Source organism: Camelus bactrianus, chromosome 19 (assembly GCF_048773025.1).
Source record: "Camelus bactrianus isolate YW-2024 breed Bactrian camel chromosome 19, ASM4877302v1, whole genome shotgun sequence".
Lineage (NCBI taxonomy): Eukaryota > Metazoa > Chordata > Mammalia > Artiodactyla > Camelidae > Camelus > Camelus bactrianus.
In genome coordinates, this window is record NC_133557.1 from 9,917,559 (window position 1) to 9,928,401 (window position 10,843).

Sequence of the window (10,843 nt, forward strand, 5' to 3'; positions counted from 1 at the left end):
GCAAATAGATATAGACCTGTTTAATATCCTAAAGAGCAGTAAAGTATAACATTCAGTATAAACTTTCCCACCAAACAGAAATCATGTTCATCCAATTGCATCAAGACTCTTTGCATTGTTACGTATGGGAATAGTTGGCGTGACTTTCGAAAAAGAATTTTTGCAATATCAGTTTTCTGAAAATTGGCCTTTACCCATACAAAGTTTTAAAATAGCCTAGTCATGTGACAATGAATATATACATGTTCATGTATAACTGAAAAATTGTGCTCTACACTGGAATTTGACACAACATTGTAAAATGATTATAAATCAATAAAGAAATTTTAAAAATAAAAATAAATAAATAAATAAATAAAATAGCCTTGTCATTGGAAAGTCATTCAAAGGACCACACCCTTAATAGAATTCTAATCCCAGGAGGATCCACAAAATAATTTCTAGCTCTGCACAGAAAGGACACCCAGTAATCTCTTTTACTTATTTCCAAACGTCTGATAATTTTTCTTAACAATTTTTTGGTATAACAGTGCCTTTCTGAATATAGTTTTATTTCAAAAAGCTTAAATGCATGTGTAATGCTCCAAAATGCTTTTGTTTGGGGGTGGTGTTTGGTTTTATTTTGTTTTATCTTTGAAAGGAATAGATCTATTTATCTATAAATTAGAAATTACCTTACATGTTAACATACAGCTTTGTTGCCTATATTTAAGGTTAGCATCTATTCAAGTGCCTCCTTCTAGATTCAGTTTTGTTGTTTAAAATACAATCAATTCCTCCATGCCTTTGTATTCCCAAACATACTCTGAGAAGAGAGTTCTTTCTTTTCATCTATTATGTTTTGAGCAACAAGTGATTCAATTTCCCTAAAATAGAGTGAATCTGGTGAAAAGCCTTTGGTGTATTTAATCTAAGTGGAATAACACCTATTTACTATTATTTAGGATGTATTCTTTTGAACACTAGGAAATTATAGTAAGAATGCTTTGAGGGCTTAACTTATAGTGAGGCAATACTGTAGAGTTTCTGAAACCTTTCTGTACAAAATCTGGAGGTATATGAAAACTCTGGTAATGGGTTGGCTTTTAAGTCAGCAATACAAATGAGTTTTTTGAAGGGGGGAGTTTGACCTATATGTGCCTGAAAAGGCTTTTTTCCCCATTTTGGGTTTCATTAATGATATTTTTCAGCCTCTCTTAGACATATCTGTAAAACAGAGAATTTCGAATTTTGATTTCTTTTTGTAAGCCTCTTCTTCCCACAAATACCATGACTATCTTGTTGGCCAGAATGGAAGGTTTCTAGATTTTTCTCTTAGATATTTTGGAACATCTTGCCCTCAGAATAAAGCAAAAAAAAAAAAAAAAATACTAGTTTGGAGGTAATCTCTAATCACCAATTCCAAATTATACTAAGTGATATTATACCAGTTTAAAATAAGCTAAACAGAGATGGAACTGTCTTCTTGACCATTTGATTGAGGACCATTCAGAGCAGAGTCTGCCCTGAAAAACAGTAGACCTGATTTTTCTCAGGTACAGACAATAAGAGTTAACAGAGGTGACAAAAAATATAGTCAAACTCAGTTGATGGTTCCTACCTGAAGTACAAAGCATTTCTGAGCTCAAGTGTGGAACCGTGGAATCCCTGGACCACAGGAGGGAAATACAGAGGAGGATCTGAAAGTAAGGCCATATGGGAATTCGGTCCGCATTCTGTATTCCACCTCCACTTTCCTTAGGATCTTACAAACTATGCCAAATGGTTGCACAAGAATGGCCAGATTCAAAAATCTTAAGTGTTTGCCATTTATTAGAAATCTTTTTTAGTAATGTAGGTCTTGATGATTTATTACTAATTTGGGTGGTATCTATTATTTTCAGTTATTCAGATACAGTCATATTGAATTAGCATTTCATATCTGATACTGATAAATTGACATATTTCAAATTTGAGTAAAATATAAATTCCATATTTAAAAAAAATCTTTTTCAAGAAGTAAGGAGGTAAATGTTTATCAGCCAGGGGCTGAAATTCACTTCACACCTGTTGATTAACACATCAAAATTACAGGCTTTCTTTTATAACGTAATATAGCTTAACATCCCTATAAGATCTTTGTTGATGAGCAATGGAGAGAGTGAAACTCGAGAAGGAAGAATGACAGGAACTGATGCTATGCTAGGGAGAATGAGGTGGACCTTATAAAATGACAGACTTCAAAGACACCATTTGATGGGCAGACTGATAACCATCAAAAACAAAGGTAGACAAAGATACACTTGAAAACAAAGGAAAGCACATTACTTTTGAGAAGAGCAAAGGGGAATATGATACTGAAGATCCCTAAATGAGTAAAAATGTACATTCTCGGGAATAAAACATTAAGGACCTCTTAATTGGTTGAGTTTTTTCACTTTCAAAATAGTGAATCCTCTACTTTTGATTTTGCAAAGCTGATCTCATCATTAAATTGAGATCAGTCTGAGAGTTGGAACTAAAAGCACATCTTAATGGTTTGAACATGGTGACTTGAGATGAACTGGGGGGATCAAGAATGACTCTCAAGTTTCTAAACTGAGCAACAGAACGAATTGTAGATGCTGATTATCAAAAAGGAAAAACAAAGGAAAAGCCAGGCAAACAGGTTTGGAATTCAGTTTAGGACATTTGAGTCTCAGATGGCTGAGAAGTCCAAGAGGACATAACAAATATGTAATATAAAATGTAAGTCTAGACTTCAGAGATGTTGTCTGGGTTGAACATGTAAATACAGAACTTGTCCAAAATCTCACAACTTCTGAGCAGTGATGGGGAACAGGGGACAAACCCTTCTGTCTTTATATTCATGTTTCTTTCTCTGAGACATGTAGAAACCAGGGAAATGAGAATCTGTTCTTTAAACCTAGAATCCCACAACAGTTTTCCCTCTACAAATACTATAGAAAGTAGAAAGTCTAGAAATGTTATATTTCAACTACAATGCTGAACCCAGAACCAACACTTTCTTCCAAACACTAAAATTTGGGTCTAATCATGCTACTTCTGCCAAAAATGTCTGCATCCCTTTTTGAAACCGGGTTCTGCCAAGCCTCTAATCTCTGTCAAACATGTCTGAATGTCACTGAATCTCAAACCTCTCAACATTATCGAATTTTTCTATTAAGCTTCTAAGTCCCATAAAAATTAAAATCCAACTATATAAATTGGTCATTTAATGAGTGCATGGACTTTGACCCATTGGTTTGGGCTGGGATTGTCATTTGTCTAATAATGAGAAATACAGGTAAAGTGTCTATGATGAAAAAGAGAGAAGACAGGAAAGATGGCAAAGAAATATTATGGGGCAGGTGACAGAAGAAGAACGCCCCCCCCCCCCCAAATGGCTAAAAAAGTAGCACGCAGAGACCAGGAGCCAAGGCAAACAAGAATTTCAAGGAAGGATTAAGGGCAGTGCAGTGAATGGGTAGCTAGAGGCAAAGTAAATGGTAAAAACATAGAAACGCTAAAGTTTTTCAACAAGGAAGGCATTGGTGAGTAAAATCTGTGCCCTTTCAGTGATGTGATAAGCATAAAAGCCAGATTTCTCTTAGTTGAGGTGGAGTTAGGAAACTGGAACTTAGGGAACTTAGTTGAGAACACTAGTTTTAGAAGTTTGGGTTCAAAAAAGGAAAGAGATGAGACAGCCGTGGAAAAGGAGGATACATAACACAATGAAAATTCCATAGCATGTCAAATACTAGTTGTGACTGAGTTTGCAGTGGGAAAACAATATTCCTCGGTCCTCAAGAATGAAGGGATCGTAAAGTTCATCAGGTAAAGTGTTCATTCCAAATCCTTCTCAAGCACGATAATCACCACCATCTCTGCCCCATACCCAGAAATTTTCCTCCAGCCTCAAAACTGGCCAAGTCCCCAGGGACAAGCCTGCTTATTCTACTTTCCAACAGCTCTATCATTTAGACTTAGAAAACTTTGTTCTAATTTGTTCAGTAGATTCCTACACTCCATTCCAGCCATCCTTCTGTCTGGTTCTGGCTTTTCCTGAAGACACCATGTCATATCAAATATATCAGGATAGTTTTCTGAATGTAAAAGCCAACCTTATCGTCCCTGTCCCGATCCTTCAATGTTTACTCAGGGGACTCAGTGATCTCCCCTACATGTTCACTGGATGATCCAGACTCAATCCAGTTTTCACCTTCCCTCTGCAGCCTCCAGAACAAATCACAGCCCTCTTCGTGGTACCAAAGCAGAGCAGAAACATGATCTCCTCCCTTTCTTCAACATCTACGGAGCTATCCTAGCATCTTACTTGCTTTTTCGTTCAGTGCCCTTTCCTGTACTCCGTGGCTCCCCAGCTCCCAGGCTAACTTACCCCTGTCTAGTAATGACTGCTAACAGATGAAAGACACACACGTGAAAAGGAATGCATTTTTATGGGAAGAGTGTTCCAGCTGGGAGAGGAGTTACCCCAGGAGGGGGGAAGGTTGATGATACTCAAATTTACGAGTGGCTTGAAGGGTTTCTAAGTGATAAGTTGGAGTTGGAGTCATAACCATTCTTTACATTGTTAGAACTGGCTATTTTCATAGAAAATTTCAGGCAGCACTTTTGATCGTTCAGACAGCCTAAGTATTGGATTTCATATTTTCTGCAGGCATTTCGGCACATGCCGTCATATAGCTGGCATGGATTCCAAGGCTCTTCTTGGCTCTTGCCGTAGAAGGATCTGAACAGGCCACCTGGGAAAAACATAGCTATATTTAGTTTCTGTGCGGCAGTGGTAATAGGAGTGGGAAGGCATGATTTAAAGACGAGCCCTAAGAATATTAAGAGCACAGATCTGGAATCAAAAGCACCTCAGTTCAAATCGGAGCTGTGTCATTAGAGCTTTTTATCCTTGAACAAGTTACCTCAGTTCTCTGGTCCACCATTACATCATCTTCACAACAGGCATAATAATAACGCCAACTTCTTAACGATTTTATGATGACGAAATTAACACAGATACTAGGCTTAGAAAAGTATCTGGCACGTAATAAGAAGTAATTAAATATTGGGCAGTGGGGCTGATATGACAGTTTTTTCCTGAAAGTCCAGCACTTCAAGGGCTGCCACCGTGAGCACATATTGGACATGTCCTCAAGTGCCCGCACAGGTGCCTACTCCTCACCCAGCTCTCATCAGAGATTGCCAGGATCTACTCCGAGGTGGGACACACTTATTTGAGTGCCTACATGCCTTTGTAGTTTGAAACATTTGAGCAAATATGTACCATACATACTTCTCTTTGTACATTGGCTCTGCAAAAACAGACACTGTATGTACATGCGTAGAGCAACAGCAACACACACACAGGCACACGTGTGCAATAAGTTGAGCCTATACACATATACCCACATATGGCTAAAGCCCATTTGTGAATACTGATGGCTACGCATCAGTCATTTAGATAAGTGCACGTGTATACAGGCCCTTCAGCTGAAAATACCCCAGTGACAAAGTTTGTGACACTTAGCATTCTATAACTATTAGTCATGGGTAGTATTAGTTATCTGTTGGGTCTTTCAAAGACAAAGGAGCCATTAGAAAGAAAATAATGCTAACGATCACTACCATGCGTCCAGCATCTACCATATGCCAGGTATTTTGCAAATGACATTTCACTGAACCCTCATAAAATCCTTCTGGTATCTCCATCCTTTAGATGAAAACACTGAGACTCAAAGAGAGACCTTGTCGATCCACATTCCCCTAGTTGGTACTTGACCAAGCTAAAATTAAATTTCTGGTCTACATAAGAGACCATGCTCTTTCTTCTCAGTGTCACGTTGCCCCTCTGTGTGGTAGAATTTCTAGGGGAGGGTGGCACCTTCCTGCATGATGTCTGCAGGCATAAGGCCTTCTACAGCTTTCAACAGATAGCTCAAAACCCATCGTTCAGTACTCAAGGACCTTTTCAATCATCTACCCATCCCTTTATTCCACATCGATTTATCCACACTCACTCTGTGCCAGGCCATGTATCCAGTGCTATGCATGAAGGGGCCTCCAGTGCCCACCCACATTAATAAAAATTGGAAAAAGCATGTTTAATGTTATTTCCTACATGGAAAAAACCCCTTTATTAATTTTTTTTGACAAGAGGAAATAAAATTTTCAAAGTTTAGGTAAAGTCAGAGAATGAGACTAATGTAGGAAACGGAGTGAGACCGTGATGTTGGAGCATGGATGAAGGGCTGCCATTTTTTACCTCTTTCCTCTGGTTAACCAGAAAACTGGCTGAGGTAGCAGCAACTGAGTGCCTGCTCTGGATCTGAGTGCCAGTTTCTGGGGCAGTTTATATACACACCAGTACCAAAGTGCTATGGGGCGTATGCTACTGAGGCATTTTTTTCCCCTCTCATTCTCTGACTTTACCTAAACCCCATCGTGGAATCTAGATCTCTTTTGGCACCATCTTAGTTATAGGAGGTGCAAGGGGGCTCCCCAGAGTTACACACGCACTCTTCTGGCTAGCATCTGAACTGGAGGACTTCCCTTCTCTCCCAAACACACTGCATGGAAACTGGGACACCCAGGAGCTCCTCTTAGTGGTCACCAGAGGATGGATGGGAACATGGATAGCAAGAGTGAGGATCAGGCAAGTTGACTTTTCCTCTCCACATGGAAGCAGGTCAAGACAGCCCCAGGAGAATTCTGCTAATAGTGGCTTTAAAAATGAAGGTTTGTCATAGATATTTATAGTTTCTCACTCCTGCAACTGTTCTGACTCTATATTGCCCGGTGTCATAAGTTGTAACACCCAAGTTAATGTAACACATCAAGTTAACACCTTTGATGATCCTTCCATCTTCAAATTGAAGTAAGAAGAGACTGGGTCTTGAATCCCAGCATTGCTCCTGACCTCTGGACCTCTGGACCTGGTCTCCCCAAGAGAGAAATGGGAATGAGAGAGCTTGTACCAGATCAGAAAATCTCAACTGTGTTTGTGAAGAAGGAGATTAATAAGATACGTCATACTTTGTAGTAACCTGGGAAGTTTTTAAGTATATTCACATCAAATCTCTAGAGATTCTGATTTAATCAGTCTAGGGAGAAGCCAGAGCAAGGGTGCTTTGCAAGAGTTTCGCAGAAAATACTTCTAAGCTTTTGCTTGAATTGAGAGCCACAACCCTGCCTGACCTTCTCACGTTCACCCATGGATATTGTCCAGCTCATTTTTCCACACTGTTTTAAGAGCAAATTAAAATATCTTAAATCAAAAACCAAAACATAATGTTTTTGACTCTTCCTAAGAGCTCCATCCAGAGTCAAAATCAATGTGACACATGATTGCTCTGCCACATGTGTGCCCCAAACATGATCCTCTTCCGTCCACCTTCTACTGTTTTTCCTACTTATATACATCAATAAACATTTACCAAAATCTATCCTTTGCAAAGCACTCAGCTCAGTACCAGTAATACATAAATTTAAAAGACTGAGTCTTGGCTTTCAAAAAGTTTAATTTCCTATGTATATGTCTGGGATGATGAAAGGAAAAAATGGCTTTGATTGTCCCAGAAAAGTTTGTCCAGAACTGTTCCTGCCCATAAATTCCACCTGGTGAAACTATTAAATAGTTATTAAGGAAGCAGCACCGTGTGCCACTTTTGAAGCATTGAGTCCTGTCTTCCTTTTTTGTTGTGTGTTTTGCAAACCTACCTGTGGTTTCTACGGTTCCCACGTGGGAACTGAGCTTTCCTGAACATGAGAACAAGAGTATCTCAAGTAAATAGGATGAAACAGGGTGAGAAATAAGGGATAGGTGAATGTGAAGTAGGAAGAAGACGAGGAAGGGAAGGAGAGGGGGAGGAGAAGAAGGAGGGGGAGGAGAAGAAGGAGAGGGAGGAGAAAGAGGAAGGAGAGGGAGGAGAAAGAGGAAGAGGAGAAAATGCTAGACACGAAGACTGTGAACTCAATCCCAAGAAAGGAGAAGCAACCTTGGTTTTTTGCAGGGTTGTGCTGAGACTACCCTCATGGCCCTCTGTACATTCTGAGGTTTTATGGAACACCCTTGTGGATATTCCAGCTCCCTGATTTCATTTATCCTCACTGCCTACAGTTATATCTGCTGCTCTTCAGTGCCCCTGAAAATCACAATCAAGAAGCTTTTTTTAAGAATTTGAAAATATGAGTGAATATTTTTCATCCAGCATCCATTCTCCTCATTTCAACAGACACAGCTCTGTCTGATGAATTTGACTGTCCTACTCAACTTTATTTACCCCCAAACTCAGGCTAAGCCAACCCCTGCCTACATAACCTCCACACATGCCCTGCTTGAATACACACTGGTGTGAACCAAACACTTATCTGCAACTCCCAGCCCTATCTCTTCGGATAACCACATAAGTCTCAATTATAAAACTTAACACAAACATAACACTAGACAAGCCACCCAACCCCAGTTCATAGCATCTATCCAAAATACAGCCCAACAACATACTTTGCTCTACACTCACTCTCAGTTCTACTCAATTCCACCCCCAGCTCAGTTCAATGATAAGTACCATTGTCTCTCCAGGCTCCAACAAAACATTAGTCCAGCCCAATTCTGTACATAGAATTGCTCACCCCCTCCTGATCCCCACTCATTTTTTCAAATTACTCCGTCTCTAAGGTCACATACCATCCCCACAACAACTCACTCTCCAAACTCCAAACTACCATTGATTCCTCCTATAACTCCCCAACTTGGATCTAATCTCTCACAAACAATCCATGAATCAAGTTTCCATCTCAATTGCAGCATTACCTGAAATGTGTCATGCTTCAACATGCCACTACCCCAGGAATAACAGGAACAACAGCCTCTTAAATTTGACTTGACAGAGCAAAACCAGGGGAGATATCTTGACATGAGATGAACCTTGGGGGTAACATCCGAAATCTGAGACCAGATAAGCTTTAGGTTGTGCCTACTATATGTGAGTAGGAGTTATCTGAGAGGTTACCAAGATACCAATACCACAAGCGAGACCCCAGAACATTTGAGGGAGGCCTGAGTTACCTGGAGTCTTATGAACCAGGATCAGAAGGATGGAAATGGTCATTAAATAAGGCTTCATGACTGACCTGTCCAGGGAGAATGGAGGGCTGTGTTGCAGGGGACTGAACAGATGTCATTGCAGCAGGACAGTGCCCTCCCTTTATTAGTTTTGGAAATGGGCCAAGGTTGTGTTCAGTGAACTAAAAGGGATGAGACATACTTGGGTCAGCCAGGCAGAAGGATTACATGTATCACACAGCTGAGCTGGGCACTCTGTGTAAGTGTGGAAGGTTTGCCAGCAGCACTCATGTCAAGGTGGGCTTTTCTTTCCAGTAAGAAACAAAGGCAAATGAGAGCCAGTTGGCATTTTGTGTGAGATAAATTTAAATGAATGAATGAATCAATCGCTCAAACAAGCAAGCAATGGAAAAACTAATACATAATTACAAGAAATAAAGAATCCTTTTTTAAACATTTGTATTTATTCTCTTGATGGTGGAATGCCCTGCTCTATCAGCTATACTTACTGTATATCCAGTCTTTTACTAGGCATCATGGACAAAAAAGGAGGAGACTAAGGAGGAAGGGGCAGGGGAGGAAGAGAAGGAGAAGGGGAAGGAAGGGTAGGGAAGGAACGGGGGAAATGAAAGGAAAGAAGAAGAAAGAAAAGATGGGGAAGAAGAATGGAAGGGAAAGTATAAATGGAGGAACAGAGGAAGAGACATGAGGCAAAAATAATGGCAATTCATATTTACCTTGAATCTATCATATGCCAGTTTCTGTCCCAAATACCGTGGTATAGATATGAACACTTACTACAATGCTATAAAGTTAAATAGTAATTTCCACTTCATAGATGAGGACAAGAAAGTTTGTAGAGATGTTGTAACATTTCAAGACACACATCTAATGAGGCATAGAGTCTAAAATAGAAATGTTATCCGTCTGACAGTATATACCTTTGAAATTTCTCATTCTTTCTATAACGGAAGGGCAGAAAATGAGAAGTAAGGCAAAAACATATCCAAGTTGCTAAAAATCAGAGGCTAATCACTGTTTAAGGCAATAACTTTAGCTGGAGGAATTCAGTGCTCATCCCTTGAGAAGTGGGAATGAAAGAATATTCTAGAGGAGGCCACGCTGACTTTTTATTCTAATGACTCATATGGGAGGTGGGGTCTAGTCTTTTGAATGACAGTCTAGAAATGAGTGAAAATGCTCTTTCAAAAGTCTAGGATAGGATTTTCACAACTTAACATGACAAGGCAAATGGAACTGGATTAACCCTCCCCAAAGTAAATGGAATTGTACTAGCCATCCCACTGCAAGAAACTATAACACTGGAAAAAAATAAAGAATAACTGTTTCAGATGTTGAATTAAACATAGAGCAGGAATGAAAAAGAAACCTACGAAATGTGAGAAAATATTTGCTAGTCATGTATTTGATAAAGGGCTAATATGCAAAATATATGAACTTACCAACAACAACAACAACAACAAAAACCAAATCATATAATTTTAAAAATGGACAAAGGACCTGAATATATATTTTTCCAAGGAGATTTTCAAATGGCCAGCAGGTACAGGAAAATGTGCTCAAAGTCACTGATCATCAGGGAAATGCAAATCAAAACCACAATGAGATATCACCCCACACCTGTTCGAATGACTGTTTTTAAAAAGATAAGAGAGAACAAGTGCTGACCAGGATGTGGAGGAAAGGGAAACTTTGTTCACTGTTAGTGGGAATGTAAATTGGTTCAGATACTATGAAAAACAATATGAAAGTTCTTTATAAAATTAA

General features: G+C 39.4%; 1 protein-coding gene across 1 annotated transcript; it reads right to left on the minus strand.

The window, feature by feature from the left end:
- Positions 1-4,506: 4,506 nt before the first annotated feature.
- On the minus strand, positions 4,507-9,116 carry DEFB116 (defensin beta 116). The gene is made up of 2 exons (XM_010960908.1): positions 9,059-9,116; positions 4,507-4,745 (listed from the first exon to the last, which is right to left on the minus strand). Exons 1-2 carry the CDS (start codon positions 9,114-9,116, stop codon positions 4,507-4,509), a joined length of 297 nt encoding a protein of 98 aa, XP_010959210.1.
- Between the last annotated feature and the right edge of the window lie 1,727 nt (positions 9,117-10,843).

Excerpts from the sequence above, each read along its gene's own strand:
- DEFB116 (XM_010960908.1), bottom strand. The coding sequence starts at position 9,116 with ATGAAGCCTTATTTAATGACCATTTCCATCCTTCTGATCCTGGTTCAT. Across the intron at positions 4,746-9,058 it reads CCTGGTTCATAAGACTCCAG|GTGGCCTGTTCAGATCCTTC; the intron begins GTAACTCAGGCC and ends TGTTTTTCCCAG.